The sequence below is a fragment of the Orcinus orca genome, chromosome 3 (assembly GCF_937001465.1).
Source record: "Orcinus orca chromosome 3, mOrcOrc1.1, whole genome shotgun sequence".
In the NCBI taxonomy this organism is placed as follows: Eukaryota; Metazoa; Chordata; class Mammalia; order Artiodactyla; family Delphinidae; genus Orcinus; species Orcinus orca.
Window position 1 is genome coordinate 152,064,668 of NC_064561.1, and position 25,084 is coordinate 152,089,751.

At 37.3% G+C, this 25,084-nt stretch overlaps 1 protein-coding gene across 1 annotated transcript; it reads right to left on the bottom strand.

Moving 5' to 3' along the window:
• Positions 1–15,810: 15,810 nt before the first annotated feature.
• LOC101288367 (C1GALT1-specific chaperone 1-like) lies at positions 15,811–17,436 on the bottom strand. Its single transcript, XM_004265970.4, has one exon. The coding sequence runs from the start codon at positions 17,198–17,200 to the stop codon at positions 16,244–16,246; it is 957 nt and encodes a 318-aa protein (XP_004266018.1). The 5' UTR covers positions 17,201–17,436; the 3' UTR covers positions 15,811–16,243.
• Between the last annotated feature and the right edge of the window lie 7,648 nt (positions 17,437–25,084).

Here is a 25,084-nt window from a genome sequence, read left to right on the forward strand (position 1 = left end):
TCCAAGGGGAAATAAAAAGCTCCATGAGAAATACATGGTTCAGATTTCAAGAAAATGATCATATGGTTTTACAGATCAAAAGCAGTGTAAGGAAAGAGCCATAGTTTTCCTAGTATGTTAGGAAGATCTTTACATGGCCCAAAGATTGTGACATTTAAAACAAAGAGAAGAAAAGGTTATCCCAAAGCTTGCTGGGTTCTGTAGTAAATATTTACACAGTCATGATAATGGAAATACTATTTATTGCTTTTCAATGTTTAGAGTTCTATAAAACAAATATGGATGATTTAAATATGGTGACAAAATAGGTAATTTGGAACAATCTTTCTATTGAGGACAATGGGAAAATCTGGTCAAAATACATTTAAAAGTGTACTTAAAGTAACTGAAATGCTAACAAGGTATGAGAATTACCAGGCCAGTATTTGGGAGCGAATAAAGGATCTGCACATAAGGATATTTTTCTCCTGGGTATAGTCGCTGATTCTGTGGTGGACAAACATGAGGCCCAGCAGCATTTTTGACAGTGAGGTTAATAAAGGATACACTGGCGTCCAGATTTCCCAGGTGGGATTTGTAAACCCTGATGAGTTCAATTACACTGGGTTGAGATCCCAAACGTTGTTGCATTAAAGGGGTAAGGGGGAACAAGTGAGTCTTGCAAACATAGACAAGTAAACCATTGGGATAGAATAGAAAGCTTAGAAACAGACCAGTGTACATAAGGACATTCGATTTATGGCAAAGTCACAAAGGATCAGTCTTAACAAGTGATAATGAGAAAATTGGATATCCATAAGGGAAAAAAAGCAGATCAGTCTGATTCTTACCTTATACCATACATAAAAATAAATTCTAGATGGATGAATTTTAAATCTAAACATGAAAGGTAAACCAATAAAATTCTATAATATAGTATAAGATACCATTTTCATGAATTTGTAGTAGGAAAATAAGTAAAATAGAAAGCACTGTCCTTAATGGACAAGACTGATAAACTTGTCTACATTAGAAACAAGAACTTCTGTCAATCAAGAGCCATCAAATTGAAACATCAAGATAAAGAATTAGAGAAAATATTTACAACACATATAACTGACAAAACATCATATCTAATACATATACATGTTTTCGTTTGGATTTACCCTGAAGTGGACCCTGACAAGAGGATTTGAGTATACATAGTTTACATGTGGGCTAATCCTAAGAAGCACTTGTAGGACCTGAGGAAATGAGACAGGGAAGGGGAGAGGGGCACTACAGCACATTAATGAGCAGATTTTTGCAATTTTGCTCTATTACCATCCCCATTCTTTTGTCTGAGTCCTTGAGCTTGCAAAGTAGGAAGACTGAGTGGGGTTGCGGTGTCAGCAACTCTTATACTTCAGAATTCTCCCAGTCCATCTATGTATAAAGCAAGTGCAAATAAAACATGAGATAAAGATCAAGAAGAAATAAAAGACAAAAACAGCGAAAAACAAATAGTTCAGTTTTGGAAATCAATTTTAGTGGGTAAAGGTATCTTGGTTGCTTGGTAGAGGCAAAAGCTCTGAAAGGTGATGTGTAACCCATTTCCTTAAATTCACTTTTAATTATTAACCACAAAAATACCTTAGAACTACTAAGAATAACATTACTGTTGGGCATCAAGCAATTTTAATGTCTGCCTCCAGATTTCAGGGAAAAGTTTCTTCTGGACATTACCCTTATTATAAACTATTTTGCTGTGAATGTTATAACTTGCTACAATATTGATGGTCCAAGACCATCAACTGGGAATTCTTGTTTATTGTCACCCTAGACATATTTTCTGCCATCTCGAAAGTTCCTAACAGGAGTTTTCACTACATGAAGTCAAGTAGAGTATCATGAAAAATGGTAGATATTAAACACTGATAGTTAAAACACAGTGCATTAGAGAGCCATAAATCAGCAGGAATAGTAGTAGACATAAATAGGGAGATTTTCTTTCTAATGCACTATTATAAACATGCAGTCAAATGGCATGGGAGGCTACTGAGTGTATTCATTTCCTTTTGTAGCAGTTACAATCTTCCATCCTTGTGTGAAGCCATAAGGACACAGGGCTGATGGAGAGAATGCTGCTCTGAGTATCTCATGATCTGTGGTGTGACTCAAGCCCAGAGTCTAATGTAAGTTTAGCTCATAGGCACAACCAGACCCCCATTAACATTTGCAAAAAGGACTGTCTTGTGAATTATGCAGTGATTTCCAGCCTGTTAAAAGAACTTTATAAAAGAACTTCTTGGAAAAGTATCAGTTTGATGTGCCATTGTTTAAATGCCCTAGGGAACTGAATGCTCTACAGACATCACTGCTGGAAAAAGTGTTGTGAATGACTTTGAAGTGAGTCGTGTGTGTATCATTAGCCAATTAGCAGAAACTACTTCTTATGTGGCTGGGCACAGTGAATCTTAGTTAAAGAACAGTGAGTGTACTGCAAAGATTAGCTGTTCCAAAATAAATTTCCCAAGGGGCCTGTGAGCCCCAGCTGGAGTGACATGACAGTCTCACTTTATTGTGAAATAATATCCTATTAATTAAGAACTGAAGCAAAAATTGGTGTACTGTCATCCAACCATCTCCAAGCTAAACATATTGAATAAATCAGTAGCCTAGCTTGTCCAAAATGCAACACTTGTTTTTTTAAAATATTTTACTTTTAAAAAGTTGTGAGGAATTCAAGGCACGTTTCATGAGCAGAATGCAGTGGGACAAACGTCAGAAGGTCTGGTTCTCAGAGCCATGTCTAGCCACAAGCTGACTGGGTGACTCTGGCAAACTGTTTTTCTCTGATAAGTTTATCTTCCAGTAGGAGTTCTGTGGCACCATATAAGTTTTAAGATCCCATCCAGTTCTCAAATTCTATTAAAATGTATGGTATGAAATTGCAATATTTGACTGATTTTGCCTTCAGAAATCCTATATCATGTGGTTCAACCTGAATTATTATAATATTGAGAGGATTTATGGATGCCTGTAAAAATCTCCTTTGAGACTTTTTGACATGGAAGATTGAATATCCTAATTTATGACTACAAGTAATGTAACCAAGCAAGAAGCATTGTGTGCCCCTGGCATGTAAAGCAAAGTAAGGGTTTACTGCAGGGTACCAAGCAAGTGAGTGGGAGACAAGCCTGGTCTTTGAGTTAGGGGTTTTCAAAAGGGGATGAACAAAGAGGCTGGGATTAATCATCGTCATGTGACATTTCTTAATCATAGTTTCAGGAGTCAGAATGTCTATGGTTTATGGTGGTCTATGGCTTGGAGGTCTGTGAGATCATCTTGCCCTGGAGAAACAACCTGAGTTTGTCCTTTAACAATGTTATCGACAACAGCAATTTTAGTCATCTGACTCTGGTTGACTGGTGTTCAGTTAGCATAGGATTGGGGTCAGAGGGGACAAGAAAGGGAATAAAGTTTTTCATAGAGAGGTTAATCATAAACTCAGCAGGGGAACTCAATCTTAGGGGCACTCAGCTTCAATCCCCCCTTATGTTTTAATTTTCCCCAAATCTTAGAAAGAAAGGGGCGACGACTGCTCTGCTTACTTCCTGCTGAAACACAGCATAGTTCTGCCTCAATTTGTTGAATGGAAATTCTGTACCCCAAGCCACAAATATTCCCACGTTCCAGGTTTTGGATCCGAATCTTACATGATTAAGATCTTAGTCCCTTGGTACACCATTTTGATGCAACAGCTTAAAGCACATTTTATAATCAGGTACCCAATTAGAAGTAGGAGGAAGAGTGACAGCCTGCACTTTAATAAACCTTGGAAAGTAAATCTTATTCTCTGGGGAATCCAGAAGAATATTCCTGAAAACTAGCCTGGACCTGGCACTTCTGTGTAGACTTATAGCCAGGTAGCCAGCTGCCTAATTCTATGTAAGTAGGTTTTAACATCTGATGTTTTTTTTTTTTAAGACTTTTTTTTGATATGGACCATTTTTAAAGTCTTTTTTTTTTTTTAAACATCTTTATTGCAGTATAATTGCTTTACAATGGTATGTTAGTTTCAGCTTCACAACAAAATGAATCAGTTATATATATACATATGTTCCCATATCTCTTCCCGCTTGCGTCTCCCTCCCTCCCACCCTCCCTATCCCACCCCTCCAGGCGGTCACAAAGCACCGAGCTGATTGATCTCCCTGTGCTATGCGGCTGCTTCCCACTAGCTATCTACCTTACGTTTGGTAGTGTATATAAAGAGACGAAATTGAGCTATTTGTAATGAGGTGGATAGACCTAGAGTCTGTCATACAGAGTGAAGTAAGTCAGAAAGAGAAAGACAAATACCGTATGCTAACACATATATATGGAATTTAAGAAAAAAAAATGTCATGAAAAACCTAGGGGTGAAACAGGAATAAAGACACAGACTTACTAGAGAATGGACTTGAGGCTATGGGGAGGGGGAAGGGTAAACGATGACAAAGCGATAAAGAGGCATGGACATTTTTAAAGTCTTTATTGAATTTGGTACAATATTGCTTCCGTTTTATGTTTTTTTGTTTTTTTGCTACGAGGCACCTGGGATCCCAGCTCCCTGCACCCCTGCACTAGAAGGCGAAGTCTAAACAACTGGTCCACCAGAGAACTCCTCTGATGTGTTATTAATATATACATTACAGGAGCTATTGGCCACAACATATATGTCTCCTTTTTCTGCTGAAATCTAGTAATGAGCAATTTTAGTGTCTAGTACTAGTCTTGCTGAAAAATATAGTGCCTTCTGCTGGGAGGGTGTGGCTTAAGCTATCTTGCTTATTACTACTCCTAAAGTAGGAAAAAAATTTGATAGTTACAAGAGGAGACTTTGAGACCAAAATGTTGCAGTTGGCAGCTACTAGCAGCTATTGTTTTGAAAATGGCTGGGGGTGTCCTTGATTCTGATACAATTCAGAAAATTCAGGTACTCAGTAATACAGGAACACATCTGAAGCCACATCTACAATGGCCACCCAGTTCTATTTTGGATGCCTGAATCACAGTTTCTCTATTTTGATTTTTAAAATGCATTATTTTTCCTAATGGTTAAAGCAGATGTACGATGCATGTTTGATAGGCCACAAAACAGGTTGTTCTGGTTAGCATAAAGTTTAAGTCAGGTCATGTATAAGCCAGAATGACTTTCCCATACCTCAAAATGTGAGAATTTCTTCTGTCATTTCCCCTTTGTTTGCAAATCTTTCAAAAGAAAGCATTGATGATCAAAATACTTATCCTTTAATGTCAGAGTGGTTGCCATGGATTCATGTCCCTTGGTGCTAGGCCTCCTTTTTGTTTATTTGCCTAGTTATCCATGTTGGAGGAAAACTAATCAGACATAGTGAACAAGCTCAGAGGTATGCTAATGGGGAAACATTTTATAGGCTATACAATCATTTTATAGGCTATACAATTTATCAGTTATACTGAATTGTCACACAAACATTGTGCATGTGCTTTTAGCAGTAGACTTAAAGCAAGCAGTGATACATGAGTAGTTATTCTCTGACAACTACACTAGAGAATTTTCTTCTCATCTTGAACATTGGGGGCAACAGTATGTTTAGGAGCAAAACAATAACTTTCAATTTTGATCGGGAGGTAAACATTTGGTAAACAATCTGTTGAATTAGTAGGATGATTCTTACAGGCCTGGTCTGGATTCTTGGATCAGTTGTCTACCACCACTGCTGTCATCTTTTTCTCATCCTGGTGTGGGTGTTGTTTGGGGTCAGTAGTCCTTTCTGTAGACCAGTCCAGTGCAGAGGCCCTTCTTAAGTGGGAAGTATGAATTCAAGAGTCGATTTCCTTCAGTTTTATTGAACACAAGCTAGTTAAGAGTACCTGATTAGGGTCCTTACATCTAGGTTAAAGACAGAGTCCTTTAAATGATGTCATTTGCAGTACACATGATCACCTAGTTGTGGGTCATGGGGGCATCTGATCTTCATCCAAAGATAGATGAGTTTCAGAAGCAAATTTAGTATGTCCTTTTATTAATTAAAAAAAAAAATTTAGTTATTTGGTTTTTAAAAACTTATTTAATTTATTTTTATTTTTGGCTGCATGTGTGTTTCTCTAGTTGCAGCTAGCGGGTGCTACTCTTTGGTGCGGTGCATGGGCTTCTCATTGCTGTGGCTTCTCTTGTTGTGGAGCACAGGCTCTAGGCGCATGGGCTTCAGTTGTGGCACATGGGTTCAGCAGTTGCATCTTGCGGGCCCTGGCACGGGCCTAGCTGCACCATGGCATGTGGGTTCTTCCCAGACCAGGGCTCGAACCTGTGTCCCCTGCACTGGCAGACAGACTCTTAACCACTGCACCACCAGGGAAGCCCAAGAATGTCCTTTTATTAATTTAATTAAACTTTAAAATAATGCAACATAGCAATAAGGAGCATTCTAGGATGTAGGTAATAAGGACAAGACCTCAGTAGATACAAAACCTCAAAACAATTGGCACTAAAACATCCACTGAGACAATCTTTTTTTCTCTCTAAAATTACCCTCATTCCTACCAAATATAGCCAAATTAAGACTAATTTGTTTGCAAAATAAGTCTGGTTTCATTAAGCTTGGCTTGATATTATATACATAAGTAGAATTGATCATGTAGGCTCTTTTACTTATTTTATTTTTAAGATTTTTTTTTGATGTGGACCATCTTAAAAGTCTTTATTGAATTTATTACAATGTTGCTTCTGTTTTATGTTTTGGTTTTTTGGCCACGAGGCATGTGGGATCTTAGCTCCCTGACCAGGGATTGAACCCCTACCCCCTGCATTGGAAGGTGAAGTCTTAACTACTGGACTGCCAGGGAAGTCCCCCAGGCTCTTTTAAGTTACCTGTGCTGGAACTTTTTATAGGGAATCTCCGATTGAAAGTCTTCTCCAGGCTAGGAAACACATGTCAAGGACTGGCCATCAGATCCTGCTTGCAATATTCATAGATTTGGGTGAATTCCTCTCTTCTCAAGATCCCCAAAATATCTTGAGATTCCTACACCAGTGAGGAGGTGGCCTTCCTTATTTACCTGATAATGTTGTTGGCAACCTAAGCGTTTCCAATTTCTGGAGGGATCAGGTAGAGGGAAAATAAAAATGTTTCAATTCTGCTTACAAAGGTATAATTTACTAAATTGTAGTATTATAAATGGCTTAAGGGAAAAGGTTTCCTTATATCTGGAAAACACAGATTAAAAAGCCAGCAATATTTCAGAAAAGAAAATATAAAAATTATAACTGTATTTATCTGTTCACTCAGTCTTATATAATTAATTCTTGATCTTCATCTTTTGTTAGCAGTTTATGAAGCCATCAGGCTTTAATTTCTTACCCAGTTCAGTGGTATGATCTGAAAGTTATCAGAAACCTGTACTCATCAAAAAGTTCTTCCTATGAATCTTCTGGAAGATGAAGCATTTTTGCAAAAGCATCACAGTGAAACAATAATTGTCTATGAATGAAAAATGACTTAAAGGCACAGGTAAAAACCTGATTACAATGCACTTGACAAAAAAACATGGTTACTGCTGTGGCATACAATATTTTAAGATAATAACTAGAATCATGACTGGTAAATTTTACTGGTACATACCAGATTCTTAAAAACTTCATATAATTTCTAGAACATTTATATTAATAACATTTACTCATATAGTATAACCTAAGAAAGTTTATCACCAGTCATTTGACAATGCTTCCCATGTAATTTATCATACCAAATCATCTTAATTAGTTTAATATTTCTTTGAGATGTTTCAGAGGTCATTTGAAGCATCCCAAAGTTAGCCAGAGGTCAAAAGAACTTCACCTAGAATTTGGTCCTTGGGAAGCTTGTCAAAAATATCAAAAAGGCTTTAAAACACTTGGTCAGATAGGATTATAGGTCTCTGTGAAACAGTACTTATTCACTTAACCAAAGTGACAATAAAAGATTTCAAGGGCAAATACAACAACAAGAAAATTACAACAGATCACTTAAAAGGCAAGGTAACTCATAATTTCTTATCAAAGGCAGCTCAACATTCCAAGAAAACTTTGTTCTCTTAACTAAGAGAAAACAAAATTCAGGTTTTGCATCTCTTTACCTTTAATATTAAAATTCATTCACTCAATTAAATTTATTTTAATTTTAGTCATTCTTGCCCAGACATAAAATTTCTTTCTGAAGATAATTTTTCCTCACAAACCTACAACTTCCTATATCCATATTAATTTATTCTTTATTTTTTCCCATTTAGAAATAAATAGCTTTAGAAAAAATTACTGACTTTTGCCTTAAGAAAATGCATTTCCATTCATTATACCTTCTTTCCTTGCATACAAAGGTGATTTTTCATTAATTTTCAGTTTTAATTACATACATTAATTAAATTCTCAACTTTTAAAAACTTTAATTTCTAGTTAAAACTGAGTAAGCAATTATGAACTTTTACATTAGTATTCTGTAGATTGGCAAACTTATAAATACTATTTGTAGTTCCTAATAACACGTGTTTTTTTAATAGAAAATTTCTGTGTGACACCAAACATATTTATTAATAGTTCTAAATATCTTTAGTTTCTCTGTAAAAGGAAGCTTATGTTCAGTAATTAATGTTCCAGTGTCTTATTTCATTGGAAATGACCTAGGTATTCCATCATTTAATTTAATGTAGCAAAACTCTAAAGTTTCAGGTTACCAAAATCTGGAAAGACTATTTTAAAGTAGACATTTCTAAAACATAATTATTCCTAAAAAGTTTACCTAAAAGCTCTTATCTGCTTTACATTTAATTTACTTAAAAAAATTTCATTATATCAAATTATTTTTATACTAACTTTTATTGCACCTGAGTTTAGAAGTCAAATAAGATCTTATATCTGTTGAAAATTTGTCAGCAAGAAAAATAACTTTGGAGAGCTGGCATTCAACAGCCTACTTCCCAGAGTTACCATCATGATTAGGATTATGTGCTAAAGTTTCCTGAACTCAATTTGAAAAGCCATAAGAAACAACAAGAGGTTCAAAATCTTATAATTAAAAACTATGATTTCATTCATTTATCTTTATTTTGTAGGATTATTAAGAAAAATAAGTGACGCAGGTAGACTTTATGTTTATTTATTCAACAAACAGTGAGTGTCTGATTGTGAAGCAAACACTTTTTCAGATTTTGGGGATCACAGTGGTGAATGAGGGAGTACGTTTCTAATCTTCTTGGTGCTTATATGCCAGGGGCTGGAGCTAGATGATGATCATGTGAACAAGTAGATAAGCAAGACCACTATAGCCTGTATAAGAAGGAAATGAAGAGAGAGGACCTAGCAAAGGCCATTTAGGATTGGATGGACAAGATAAGAGAGGCCTCATTGAGGAGGAGAAATTTAAGCTGGGGCCTGAGGGAGGGTGATCAGTCATCCATTGAGGAGCTAAAAGATATTCTTTTGAAGCAGAGAGAATGATGAGAAGGAGAGAACTTGGATCATTCAAGGAATAAAGAAATTCAGTGTGGCTGGAGTACCAAGAGTAGGGAGAAGAGAGAAATGTGTGTACATTGAGATATGTTTTCAAGGTAAGACTGGTAGGGCTAGGTGAGAAGGACGAGGGAATAATTGAGACTCACTCCGGATGGTACCTGTCTATCACCAAGTAGAAGTCTGGAGCTAATGGACAGTTATCAGTACCTGAATCCAGTACCTTGCCTCCCGATTCTCTCTGCTCATCTCTGCCAGAACTCAGCTGTACTTTCTTCTTGTGGGTTGCAATATTTTCTCCCCTGGGTAAAGCAGGAAATGATTTTATTTTTCTCTATGGACGTTCTCTAAGAAAAAGTTTAACTTATAAAACGGGAGATGTGGGTGCCACTTGGAAACAAGCCCTCTTTCTTAAAACATTACTACAAAAATACTTATTTACCATATGCTAATAAAAAAAATCCAGGCTACCATAGCCACACAGGTACTTGGGTAACTTTACCCAAAGCATATTCCTTTACATTAATTTACCCAATAATTAATTCTTCATTGCTCTTAGGGCCTAGCTCCTTTGGCTTGATACTAGTAAATAGTCAAATCATATAACTAGCATTCTTTAGTTCCATCCTTACCAAGCCACCTTCAGAGTATTATTTGGTCTCCCATTTGGAATGGCTTAGAAAAAGAATATGCTGGCTAGAGGAGTATAATGCCTTGTCCCCTGAGTAGTTTTCTTCATAAAAGAATGTACTGAATTTAGTCATCTGTCGTGAGCTGGTTAATGAGAGTCTGTCCCTGAGAGATGGACCTGTTTCTACCTGCTCACAAAACATTTCTATGTCTAGGAGGCTGATGGCTAAAATGACAATGTCACAATGCTAATGAAGGTCTTTAGAAGACAATCAAATAACATAATCATTTACAATACACAAATATTTCTATTTAGTAATTCTGTTAAGTTGCAAGTAGGGTATATATGTAAAAAAATGTATATACACACACATACACATACATACAGACATATACACAGTCAATCCTCATTACTCATGTATTTCACATTTGCAAATTCACCTACTCACTAAAATTTATCTGTAGTCCCAAACCAATACTTGGGGCAATTTTTCAGTCATTCACCAAGATGTGCAAAGTGACAAAAAATTTGAATTGCACACATTTCCAATTGGGGTTAAACAAAGCAATGCTTTGCCTTCTTGTTTCAGCTCTCATATTGCAAACAAGTATCCTTCCATGATCTATTTGCATTTCTGTGCAAAGAAGAATGTGTGTGTGTATATATATATATATATATATATATATATATATATATATATTTTTTTTTTTTTTTTTTTTAAGGGGTGAGATGTTCCCCATTAGTGGAAGCTAAGCACATATTCCCACAAAATCAAAAGCCACTGGGAGAGCCAAGCCCTGCGGTAGACTTAGCGTAAGTCATAGCCAGGATCCTATTTTTGGGTGTACGTGTTATTTTATTTTTTAGATTCTTACATTGTTTGGCTTTCTGCTTTATTCCTCTCATCCTTTGCTTCCCTTACTGATCTAGCCAAATGTGTCTGCATGCTCTACCTCACATAACATACGTTTTTTTTTTGGCTGCTGTGTTTGGCTCATGTTATGTTCTGTACTTAAAATGCTTTGCTCCCTTAACATGCACAAACCTGAATTATTTTCTCTAATTCCCACTCTCCTGCCTCCAGACAGATGTAATCTCTCACTTCCTTAAATACTTAACTACAGTCTGTTCTTCTCTGTGGCACTAATGTGCTGTACATTTGATTTTGATGATTTGGTTACTTGTCCCACTCATTTTTGTATTTTCTACCTTGCCTGACCCAATGCCTCGAGCGTATTCAACTTATGTCTATAGAATAAAAGTGTTTAGTCCAGTGGTTTTCAATTTTAAGTCACAAGCCTCTAAAAATCTGATTAAACTTGTCAGCAAAAAGAGCAACTTAAAAGTTCTCCTGGGCTTCCCTGGTGGCGCAGTGGTTGAGAGTCTGCCTGCCGATGCAGGGGACGCGGGTTCGTGCCCCGGTCCGGGAAGATCCCCCATGCCGCGGAGCGGCTGGGCCCGTGAGCCATGGCCGCTGATCCTGCGCGTCCGGAGCCTGTGCCCCGCAACGGGAGAAGCCACAACAGTGAGAGGCCCACGTACCGCAAAAAAAAAAAATAAAAAAAAGTTCTACTACATTTCCAGATGTTTGCAGTTTTCTCTCCCATCACTACAACCTTCCTAAGTCCATACTCTTTGTTAAAAAAATGATTTACTCCAAAGTCCTCAGAATGACTATGAAATATTCATGCCCACAGAAGTCAAGTAACTTGTCCTAGGCTAATGGAAAAGACAGGACTGGAGCTGAAGTTTAATGATTTCCAGGCTAGAGGTCTCTTTCAATGCGGATGCCTTGATCTGGACCATACAAATGTACTCCTGTTGTCTCCAAATGGGGAGACAGGCACCTCAAGGAAACGGCATTCATTCTCAGCACAGACTAATGTGTGGATAAATATTTCTGATATCAACAGGGAAGTAAATACTCATAGAGCCAGATGGAAAACAATGGACAGAGAAGCAGAAAATTGGTTAAAAGCCCAAACTCACCATTTACCATTTATGGGTCTCTAGCTCAGCCAAGTGTTCTGGGAAATCAAGAGGCTAATGACCGCAGGGGATCTACATGTGTTTCTGGTTCTACATGTTTTACATTAGGAGGCCCAGGATCAAACACTAGTATAACTGGTTTTATCCTGTAGAAGGAACTCGGGTAAAGTCTCAACATCTTGGAGTACAGAGTCTTGAATGCTTTTTGTATCTCAATTACTGACTCATTTTTACTTTCTTTGTAGGAGCCTCTCAAACTTTTAAACCTGATTTTTCTGTAGAAGTATGATAAAGATCAGTTCTCTGGAAACATTCATATTGCAAGATGCCCTGAGACTTTATTTCTAATCCTTATTTTAAGGATTATAGAAAGCTAGACTTTGCTTTGCTGTTCTTAAGTCAGTAGCAAGATTGAATTCACTATTCTGCCTTAACTAGTATATCAGGTGACCCTTGATTCCCATCATCACCAATTCTAAGACAGACCACACTTGTTTCCCTTTCCAGGCTTTTATCTGAAGATGTGGCATCTTTTCTGTATGTACTGTAAGTAGCATTCCAAAAAGGCACTAACCTCAGCTTTTATGGAAATAGGATGTTTTCTGTAATGGCCTGTCTTAGCTTTAACTATGTGTGTGTGTGTGTGTGTGTGTGTGTGTATGTGTATTTTATACATCTTTATTGGAGTAGAATTGCTTCACAATGCTGTATTAGTTTCTGTTGTACAACAAAATGAATCAGCCATATGCATACATATATCCCCATATCCCCTCCCTCTTGAGCCTCCCTCCCACGCTCCCTATCCCAGCCCTGTAGGTCGTCGCAAAGCATGGAGCTGATCTCCCTGTGCTATGCTGCTGTTTCCCACTAGCTAGCTATTTTACATTTAGTAGTGTATCTATATACATGCTACTCTCACTTTACCCCAGCTTTCCCCTCTGCCTCCATGTCGTCAAGTCCATTCTCTATGTCTGCATCTTTATTCCTTAGCTTTAACTGTATGTATTTTTATAAAAATATTGACTTAAATTCGTATATTCATTTATGTTCGTTGTAGCTGAGGGCTTTGATCAGATTAGGCAGATTTTCTCTAATTGGTTAGAGAGACTGGAATTTAAGGACGTCTTCAACTTCTATATTCCTTTCTTTTTTTATTAGAAGATCTTTTTGGTAAAAAAAAAAATTGCATTGACTAGTGCTCTGTGATATAGAAATTCAGATATTTGAGTGTTCTATGTGACCCAATTTTAATTGTAAAAAATAAAACATTGGATATATTTTATTGCCTTTTTTCTTATCCATTGACTTATTTTAACTTCTTCATACAAAATCTCCCCCTCTGATTGAAAATGTGCAAAATTTTAATTTTCATAAGATTGAGAAAAAGTAGATTTATTTCGTATATTCTTTAGATTTATATGTAGCTATAGGTAAATGAACTAGTTTCACTATATCATGTTAAAGTTGGTCCATCTTAAGGAAAAGATTGATTTGATGCTTAATAATAAAAAAATTGGGGGGGGAGTAATAGGGGAGGAGAAATAGACATCATATCTAGAAGGGAGAAGTTTCAAAAAATTTGTGGCCATCTTTAATCTGCCACATATGGTAAAATAGATGTTAAAATGTGGTAAGAATGCAGAGGAAAACTAAAAGCAGACACACAAACTATTAAAACCTTCCATCAATGCAGAATACTGAGTAATTAGAAAAATAGGATATCCACATTTTCAATAATGATAAGAAGCTAAAACTGATCAAACAAACAAAATGCTGGCTAAAAGTAGCCAAGTGGTATGAATTCTTAGCAGAGTTCACTGAGGTGAAAGATCTTGGCAAGGCCAACAACCCAGCATCTCTTGTTTAAGTATATGTATGGGGATATATTATTGTATTAGTCATGTATTGTTGCATAATAAATTGCCCCTGATGAAAATTATCATCTTGCCATTTTTGTGAGTCAGGAATCTGGGAGCTGCTTAGCTGGGTGATACTGGCTTAAGCTCTCTCAAGAAGTTGCAGTTATACTGTCAGCAGGACTGTGGTTTCATATGAAAGAATGCCTGGGGGAGAATCCAACAATATTATTCATGCCGTTGTTGGCAGGAGGCTTCAGTTTCTTGGTACATGAGGCTCACCATAGGACTACTTAAGACATAGCTCTTCCCCCAGAGTAAGCGATTCAAGAGTGGAGAGTGCACACGCAAATAAAAAGCTCTGATATCAGAGGTGACATGCCATCACTTCTCTCAAATGCTGCTGGTCACAGAGACTGTCCCTGGTACAATAAAGAAAGGGACTAAAAACAGTGCAAATACCAGGAGGCAGGAATCACTGGGGCCATCTTGCAGGCTGGCTACAAGCCAGGAGCCAAAGATAATGCCTTTGCTTTTGGTCTTACTGTTGCATCTAAAGGCCTGTGCTCTCTGCAAGAAATAAGCTTTACTAGTTTATCTTAAACTAAAAGAGGTAGTCCTTTTTGAGAAGACACATGGACTCTTAAGATAAACAGTCTGCTCACTGGCTATACAAGTTCTTTGTCACGTGCCCAATTCATGGCCATGGGTTAACTGAAATTCACATATGCCCAGTGCAGTATTTTTTTTTTTCACTTTTGTAAAAGGTGTGAGGTAGGAAACAAGGCCTAACTTTACTTTACAAATGAGTAAACTAAGGATGGGCTTCAGAAAAAATGTATTGATTTGCTGAAATTACAAGATTTATAGTGGGAGTCCTGGTCTTCTGACCCCCACTGCATCTCATTGTCATTTAAGTAGTTTTTTTTTTTTTTGTTTTGCGGTACGTGGGCCTCTCACTGCTGTAGCCTCTCCTGCTGTGGAGCACAGACTCCGGACGCGCAGGCTCAGCGGCCATGGCTCACGGGCCCAGCCGCTCCGCAGCATGTGGGATCTTCCCGGACCGGGGCACGAACCCGTGTCCCCTGCATCGGCAGGTGGAGCCTCAACCACTGCGCCACCAGGGAAGCCCTAAGTAGTTTTTAGTTTGACTTTTTCCCCTAATTTTGTTCCTGGTATCTTTCTGGGTTAAAACATCTTGGTTCTGTCCAGGGCTTTGGGAAACTTACGTTCTTAGCAGTTGTTCTAAAGGCAGAGATGAATAATTGCTTGCCAAATATTAGAGGCACATATATTGTGTTCAAACCACACTTTGTTGATCAGGTATTGCCATAATAATGCTGCATAATAAACCAATTAAAAAAACAGTGCCTGATAGCAATAGTGTTCTTTCTTATGCTCAATAATCTGCGGGTCAGCTGGAGTTCTGCTCATCTAGACTTGATTCAGCTAGGTAGCTCTGCTTTAGGCTGCAGGTTGGATGGATTTACTTCAGGTTGTAGGCTGGGTTCAGTTCTGTTCTTCATGTGTTTTTTTCTAGAGCCCAGATTGGTTGAAAACAGTGGCTGTCTAGGTTATACTCTACGCATGGCTGGTCACTGCCAAGTCGTGCAAATATGGGTGAGGGCTCTGCTGACATCAGAACCAACATTCCACTGACCAGAGCAGGTCCTATGGCTAAGCCTAACACCACTGGGGCAGGGAAGTGTACTCTAACTAGAGTGAAAGGAGAGGCAGAGTGAATTTTTTTGTTGTTGTTGTTGGGAACATTCTCTTTATTGCTTGGTTGTGTATTTTGAGAAAGCAAATCCACTGGCACTTGCGAAGGCTTAGAACATAAACCAACGTTAGAAGTAACAGAAACACATAGCTAAAAGTTTTACTTTAATCACAAATTCACAACTAGAGATTTCATTTGCGTATCTTAGAAAGCTAAAAAGACATGTTAAATTTTTTAACCAATCAGCAAAAACATGTGCCACACAGATTTTTAATGTTCATAATTTAGAATTTATCACATAAATATATTATTTATAAATATATTCTTTATTTGTAAAATTATTATTATTAAAACATTTCTTTCCAACACAGTTGAAATTCTCATGTGTGTTTTAAGGAAAAAAACCCTACCCTATTTTAAAATGTATTACTAAACTTCAATGTGTGAATAAACCAGTGCCAACAAACTGAAAACGAAAAAAAAAAAGAAAAACATACTGCTGTGTTGGATATGCAGTTGTTACTGCAAATAACACCACATGTCCTACACGGTGATCATATACATGCTCTTATTTCTTCTCAGTCATTATCAGAACCATTTGGAGGTAGGAAAACCAATGCATCATTGAAAATATGCCCAAATGCCCTAAGACGGTATACCCCGTACATCATTACATGCATCTGATTAGGCGTCAGTCCATTAAAAGTAACAGCCATATCTGAACAACATCCTTCTACTACCTGGTTGGGGTGATTAGTCATTGCCTCTTTAATAAAAAGCCCAACAGACTTGGTGTTAAATATATCTTTTCCTTCAGCATCTTCTGCATTTTCTGCAAATACTCCAGCGTATTTCAGGCAGACTGCTAGCTGCTTATCTTCAGATATCTTCCAAATCATCCCTTCCTGTTCAGGACACTTTTCAGGAATACTGAGAAGGCTGTTAAGTCTTTTCATTGATTCTACACTTAAGACAATTCCTCCTTCCATACTCACATACTCGAGGTCTCCAGATTTTATAGTGTGGCCTAGATAGAAAGGTTGTGATGGATCCTTTTTTAACAAAAAGTACTTTAAGTTTTCAATAATAGCAAACGTAGTGGGGCGTGCAAGGAAGAACCAGTTGTATTGGTCTCTATATTTATCAAAGGCGTATTTGTAAGCTTTTCTCATCATTAACCACATGTCATTTGTTTCCATGTTAATTGACTCAAACACTTTAACATTTTCAGAACTGAAGAACTCTGCTTTGTCACAGTGTTTGGTCCAAGTCTCCTTCACTGCAGCCCAGAGACTCACATCTTTGGGTTTGACAAGGATGATACAGTATACTCGAAAGCTCTTACTGAGCTCCATGCGTTCATCCTCTGAAATTTTCAAGATATCTTCTTTATTAGGAGCTTGTAGGTGATGATGCTCATGGTGGTGCATTCTATTTCCATGACCAATCCTAATGTGTCCTAGCATAGTGATCAAGGCACAGAAAATGCTTCCAAGCATTACACCCTTCAAAAATGAACTGCTTTCAGAAAGCATTTTTCCCGCGTCTAGAGCGGCTCAGGGGCGGTAAAGCGCAGCCGCGCACGGCTTTCCTCTCACGTTCGCGCGCCACTCGGATACGTTCCTGGTCGGGCTGCTCTACATGCAGGCGGTTTCTTCTCGTTGGTTTCGCTAAAGGTGGTGAGGGCCCGGAAGTAGACGCCACAACGGCGCGGGCAGCGGGGCGGGGCAAAGGAGCCCTAGGCCAGGCGGAGCCGCCCGCCCGCGCCGACGTCGGAAGGGCCCGCGCGCACGCAGCTGGCAGAGTGAATTTTTATTGAATGATAATTTAATAATTCAATATTTGCTTAGTAGTTTACCCAACTGAATGGACAGAAGACCAAAATTAGAATTTTATATTCCTCCTTGAGAAAATTGTTCTCTTTCTACATGTAATATTTTTTTTCTTTGTTTAAAAAAATTGTATTTATTTTTGAAATTAAAAATGAAAAGCTTTCAAATTAATGTATCTTTTATAATTATTAATACAGTTTGTTGTGAAATTTGTTGCCATATAGAAATTGAAGAAAGGTGTGACTGACTGAAGTTATCTGTCAATACATACTTTGACTTTTGAGTCTGTGGACCCTCAAGTCTCCCTCCTCTCCAAATGCGGGCTCTTTGATTTGAGTCAAAGACCAAATAGATGGCAAGGAATGTCAGTGGGCTACTAGACAGGTGGGGTTAAATGAAGAAAATTTATAAACAGAAATGGCTCAAGAAAGAACTCTGGCTTTCCAAAGAAAATATATATCTAATAAAAGGGGTAAAATATAAAAGTCATCCCAAGTCACAACTCTAGAGGCAACTACTCAAACTTTTCTTGATGTGGTTTTTGTCATTTCTCTGCATACAGAGACATATAAATGTGTGATTATGTATGTTGTTTTATCTCTCAGTTATAGGATTAGGTAGCATGTTATGGAAATACTTTCTTTTTTTAACATCTTTATTGGAGTATAATTGCTTTACAATGGTGTGTTAGTTTCTGCTTTATAACAAAGTGAATCAGCTATACATATACATATATGTATCTTTATCAAAGATAAGGTGACCATATCTACATGTAATAGTGATTTGATAAGTCACAAGGCAAGTTCCTGACTGAAGACTAAAACATTGCACAATTATTCCAACAGTTTTTGTTTGATCCTTTTCCTACCACCTCACTTCAAAACAGGGACTCTGAGCAGACATGATGAGGCAGTTTAAGTAGGAGCTCAATCCTGAAACCAGTGGTCTCTGAGAACCATCATTATGCATATATGGAACTTCCACAGGCTGCCTAACACTGGTTTAGGTGCTGCAACGTTTATATAATTTAGGCTGGGAGTCATTACTTCTTTTGGGGAGTTTACAGCCTTCTCAGAGCAGATAAAGATGCTATTTAATAATACAGATTAAATATAAGAAGAAAATAATAGAATGTAGAACTGGAAGGAATTTAAACTGCTACCCTCACTTCAAAGATCAGAAACCTGAGGTCCAGAAAGATTAAATAATTTTTTGAAGGATAGAAGAAGTTGGTGACATATTTAGGTCTAGAATCCAGAATTTTTTGTACTCACGGTCAAAAGTTGAAAAGAGTACTCACAAGAATCAGAATTTATTGAAGGGGAGGCAGTTCCACAGTTATTTTTCCAAGTGGAATTAACTTTAGAGCAGCTGAGGCAAGCTGTTAGAAGATTTCAGGTAGTGTGAAGGTGGAAGGAATACCGTCTGAATGTTGAGACATATTAGAAGAACTCACAGAGCCAGTAGCTAAATGAGGATATTATTAGTCTGTAGTCATACTTTTGTCTGAAGGCTGAACTTGGTCCCTGGGATACAGCTTAAAGAAAGAACATCATTTATCACAACGACAGAAAGAAATTGAGATTTTTCAGTATTTTGTTATAGAAAGCAGACATGTTGCCCTGGCCATATGACATTTTTGGTTTATAGGATGTTTGTGATTAGCCTGGGGTGCTATTACTTTCTTTATGATATTGCCAACACATAGGTCCTTCTTTCTTCCCTGTTTCCACTAACTGTAGGCCCCATGCGAGGGACTAGAGAAAAAAATTCAGCGTAACTTCGCTCTAAGAAAGATACTGAGCTACCCTAATTCAGCTGGGTTGGACTTCATTCTGGGTAACTCCAATCCAAGCAGAAGCTTACAAATCAAATAAGCACTGATGTCCACAAGGTGGAAAATCAAAAGCAATAAACATGCTCCACACACTTCTTGGGCCTCTGTAGTATCAGCCATATATCATGGTAAGTAATTGATTCAATCTTGTAATTGACCAGTCATAATCTGCTTTTTAAAAAGCACCAGTTCTTCAGATCACATTTATATTGCTCCATTTTTCTAAAGAGAGAAACTGTGGGATTCATGAATGTGTGTGTAAGTTCATCATAAATTTAAAAATTTTTCTTAACATTTTCCCTGATGATCTGTTTAAATTAGAAGTCACAGATTTAGTTTTCTCCTTCATTCATCTGAGGTAAGAATTCTTACACTTATGTATTGGAGTCAGAGAGGTTGTGCATTAGATTAAAATGATCTTAAGAAGCATTTACCCTGTCATATATGTCTGGTTGCTTTTGTTGTTTATATCCTGAATTGGTGACTTGCTTATAATTAGAATTGTTAGATATTTTATATATGATTTTAAAATATATTTTGTGAACATTATCTGATTACGAGCTGATAAGTCTTGTGATGTATTTGTATGGCATACAGAAACTGATGTGTATATATATCAGACTCAGTGAATGGCCCCTCACTTAATTGCTTCAGCAAAACTGAGAGTTTAATCAAAGTGTAACTTGGTAAATCAACAAAGACTTCCAAAAAGATCTAGATTTTAAATAATTTCCCAGAATACGAGAGGGATGTGGAATTGTGAGAATAGAAAGAATTAGGATGAGAGCCTCAAGTAAAATACACACACACACACACACACACACGAAACAAAACAAAACAAAACAAAACGCAAGGAAATAGAGTTACTAGGATTTTCAACAAAAGAATTATTTGACTGACAACAACAGTAAAGTTCCCATTCTCCAATTTTATGCTGTCTTTAACTATCTTAATAATAGCATCTAAATGTAGTGTTAGTTAAACTGAAATAAACACAAAGTTGTTTGGGAACACGTGAGTATAAACTGCAGGATGATTCATTTATATTTACAGATGGGACTTCACTCACCACAGCAGGACTCCAGGCTTTACCATAAATGTCTGGATGTTTTATAGTTCTTGGCTCTTCTAATTAAAAAAAGGAGTTTTACTTGCAGCAAGGGATGGGCACTGTCTACATGCCACTTTGAAAAAATGCTAACTCAATCATCATTGATAATTTACTCCACTAAAGGAGACATGTCTTGGCCTGTAGTAAGATAAGCACCAGGTGAGTTTGCAGAATTAAAACACTGAGAGGGAAGTTAACCCGGCATTTCTTATCCTGAAACGGTTGATTTAGGACTCTAAAGGTTAAGTTAAAGGTCACTTGAATTTAAATATCTTAACACAAAAGTCAACCTAAAAGGCAATACATACCCAAAGAAATCTAGGAAAATTATTGCACTGTCCCATTTAAGACCTAATGTTAGTAAATGAAATTCCAAAAGTCACATAGTTCAGACAACAGCATGGTGTTTACCACTGGAATGAACAAAACCAGAGAACCTCAGAGCCACAAAATGCATCAGGGAGTCTGTTGAGAGCTAATAACATTTACTGTAAGTTCTTTAAAGCTAGTACCAATTGATCAGCTTCTCCTTATCTGTCACGGAACATAAATAGGAAGGATTGTCCTAGGGACTTCACTCTCATTTTCTGAAAGCACAAAAGGGAACTAAGCAGAAGTGATACTGTTCTTCAGACAGAGGTGAAGAGGAGAATTTGGCTTCCATGCCATCCCAGTGCTGCAGACCTTGCCTTAGCCCCATTCTCTGCTTCCTGGGTCAGATTTCTGGAAAGGGTAGGGGGCCATAAGCTGCTCAAGCTCACTGGCCACCCTGTGGGCAAAAGAGATCTGTTTGGTGGGAAGGATGGGGAGAACCAATGCCCAGACCTACCTCAGAATTGAATGGTCCACTCTGTAGGAACTGGGATTTTTTTTCCCCAAACTCTATGATAGTACTATATGATACAACTTTTTGCCATGCTGGAAGAAATGTTCTATAACCTGCGCTGTTCAGTAGGGTAGTCACTAATCACATGTGGCTATTGAACACTTGAAATGTGTGACTGAGGAACTGAATTTTTAATTATATTTAATTTTAATTAACTAAAATTTTAAATGTGCATATTTGGCTAATGGTTACCATATTGAAACACAGAGAATTTTCATAACATCTTGACATCCATATAACCCTGACCAAAACTTATTGAACACTATGTAGGCTGAAACATCATGCTTTATATTAAAAACACTAGTGATATAACAAGATTTGTAAAATGATTTGGACCTGATATAAAAAGAGTATTTCTCTGGGGAGCAAAGCCTTAGCAAATAAAGTCATCTCCAAGAACAGATCTCAAACATTAGTTCATTAATTTAATATTTACTGAGAGGTCATTAAGCAGGACGCAGTGGGTTATGTGTTAGGAGTACAAAGATGAGATACTTTGTGCTCTTAATAAGTTCACAGACTAGTGGGAGAAAGAGACAAATGAGATATTTAAAGTATAATATGATAAGTACTAAGATGGAGGAATGAACTGTAGCTAGGGCATCATCACTGACTTTCATGAGCTAGGCTATTCAAATCATCCTTTGTTTAATTGTTAACATTTCCAGCATATGGTACTATTATAATGTGGGGTGTTAGGTACTGTGAGAGATGAATTAGGAAATCTCTGCCTTAAGACTTTTTACCTATTTGGCTTCCCCAAAATATAGATTGATTCTGAAAACAGCAGTATACGGTTCTTTTGTTTCCTAGTTCTAAGTAAAACTAGTGTTGGTTATTGGGTTCTTTGTGATTGAGATACATTCTTTCTTTATTTTTTTAAATAAATTAATTTTATTTATTTATCTTTGTCTGCATTGGGTCTTCATTGCTGCTCGCGGGCTTTCTCTAGTTGCAGTGAGCGGGATCTACTCTTCGTTGTGGTGTGTGGACTTCTCGTTGCGGTGGCTTCTCTTGTTGCTAAGCACAGGCTCTAGGCTTGCAGGCTTCAGCAGTTGTGGCAGGTGGGCTCAGTAGTTGTGCTCACGGGCTCTAGAGCGCAGGCTCAGTAGTTGTGGCACACAGGTTTAGTTGCTCCACTGCATGTGGGATCTTCCCAGACCAGGGATTGAATCCGTGTCCCCTGCATTGGCAGGCGGATTCTTAACCACTGCGCCACCAGGGAAGTCCTGGGATACATTCTTAAAAAACAGTTTGCTGCTGCTCCAGATCAAAGTTTGGTTGGCTTGTCACCTATTGAATGAGCCCTGTTATTAGGTCTTATGTACTGTTCCCTCACCTATTTACGAAGTGTCCAGCAGGAGGACGGGAGTGACATGTGTAAGACAGGATGAGCACTGTGTAGCTGGTGCTTTGGTGGCCCAAGACCTATCTCCTTGCTTACCTCTGCAAGGATGGGCCACCTGTGCAGGATGACAGTCTAACCTCAGGGACCAGTCTACTCTTCTACCCAGAGCCCTCTCTGAAGCTGTGGAGCACATGAGAGCGTGTTTGTGTCCTTAGGAGCTACTCTTCAAAAATAGCAGACAGAAATCAGTGTCTAAATGCCCTAGTGCCAATCCTCAGATGGACATTTCTGAGAAATATTGTGTTCACTTCTCCAAGGTCCTGGAACATTTTCTAAAACAAAATCAAAACCTAAAACAAGAATAGAAACAAAAAAACCCTGGACTACCTAAAACACAAACAAAAAGCCAAACAAAAACAGAGAGGACTCCCATTGCTTATAGCAGTAGCCTTGACAACACATCCTTACCTTGGTTTTCTTCCTTCCATCTCTCTCTCTCCATGATTCTTCAACCCTGTTTTTTTCCTTTTTGAGATCACCTCACAAATAAACTATCTGTACTCAAGTGTTTTTCTGTGAGTTGAGTAGGTTGGTAGTTTAAGTCCTGGTTAGCAATTAAGTTTCTGTGTGTGTGTGTGTGTGTGTGTGTGTGTGTGTGTGTGTGTAAGCTATGCTTAGAATGACTTGTTAAAAATATATGAGTTGTGAATCTCAAAATATATCCTGAATTTTTTCATTTCTCAGTGTTCTAGAATGTTTATTGTTTTTCTCCAAGTCCATCACATTTTGTAAAGAGCAAAATCCCCCTCATTGTATATGCCTTCTATCTGCATTGATAGCACTGGCAGCCTTATTAGGCTCTTGTCTTTGGAAATCAAAGAAAAAGTCAGTTAAATGTGATTCATCATGACTTTATCCATTCGTAAGAAGACCAGACCAGAAAGGAAAACAGGAAAAACTCACCTCTGTGGCCCCCTTTATCCTTGCATAAAACATTTTCATGCTTTCATTTTGAAAGACATAATGTTTCTCTCTCTCATGCTCTCTGTCTCTCTCACCCTCTTTTTCTTTCTTTTGAGACTATTGTTTTGGCATTTTGGTATTGCTGCTGCTTTTTAGCAATTATACACTTGATCTTAGCCAAAAGGCCGAGAAGCGATTCAGCAATTATAATAGTCTCTTTTCATTTAAAATTTTTAGTGACCCTCACATCAATAGATGACCATGTTTCCACTTACTGATAGCAACCTGCATGCCATGTTTCAGAAACTCTGGCATGGCCTCACTTTGTTTTCCCTCCGTTAGTGTTCCATTTGCTTTTCAACAGGTAAGCGTATTAAGTCAGACTGATGTGAGTCTATCCTTCTGGGGATGATGACAAGTCTGCTGCTTTTTTCTGCCTCTTATGTTCAGTAGCTCAAGAGTTTATTTACTTCTACTAAACTTGTAATTTGAATTTCAAAATAATAAATTTTTCTTGGTCAATTATCAAGAGTTATTACTGAGATAAAAATGATGAGGGTAGCAATAAAGTCAGAACGAGCTTTATTCCAGCAATCCACAAATGCATGAAATATGTGTACATGTCAAACAGCAAATAATCCACACACCTGTATTTCCTTTTCAAAAGCCATAGTTGACTGAAATGCTTCATATATGGCCATTTGTAAATTGCCTTTTAACCAGTTCTTTTAATCATGGCTAATGTTTTTCCCAGTGAAAACTGAAGAATCCATTTTATGTCTTACTTTCCCCATTCTTTTATGCATTTTAATTTGCAAAAATCCTGTAGCTTAAAAAAAATAAGCATAGTGAAAAACTGCATTTAAGGAAGTGGCATACCAGTTTTATAATGATGCAGATATGATCTAAGTATTAAGTCCTGATCTTGATATTAATTTCAGAGAATAAAATGATGTGTAGGACAAACTAAATGACAGCTTAATGAAATTCAGCAAGTGCTCTTTTTTAGTAAAACTTTCTGAGATGGAATCAGTGAAAAGAAAGAAGAAATAAGTGTCTACATTCATTTATTGGAAACCTTGTTTTTCAGGTTATACAGATAACACGGTATAAAAATTTTTTAAAGTTCCTGAAATCCCATCAGCCGGGATAATAACTTCTAAGTCTTTTATTTACACAAAATTAGGATATTTAATATTTTTATGTGCTATAATTTTTGCTTAACGTTAAATAGAGCATAAACTTTTTCATGCTATTATTTCTATCATATAGTACTTAAAATATTATATTCTTTAAAAATAATAATCTTTTAAAGTATGCTACTATTATTTCTATTACATGGTCTTTAAAAACATCACTTTTAATATCTGCATAGTGCTCCACGGTATGCTTCTGTCATATTTCCTTCTGTAATTCCCTAAATAAACATTCAGATGACTTCT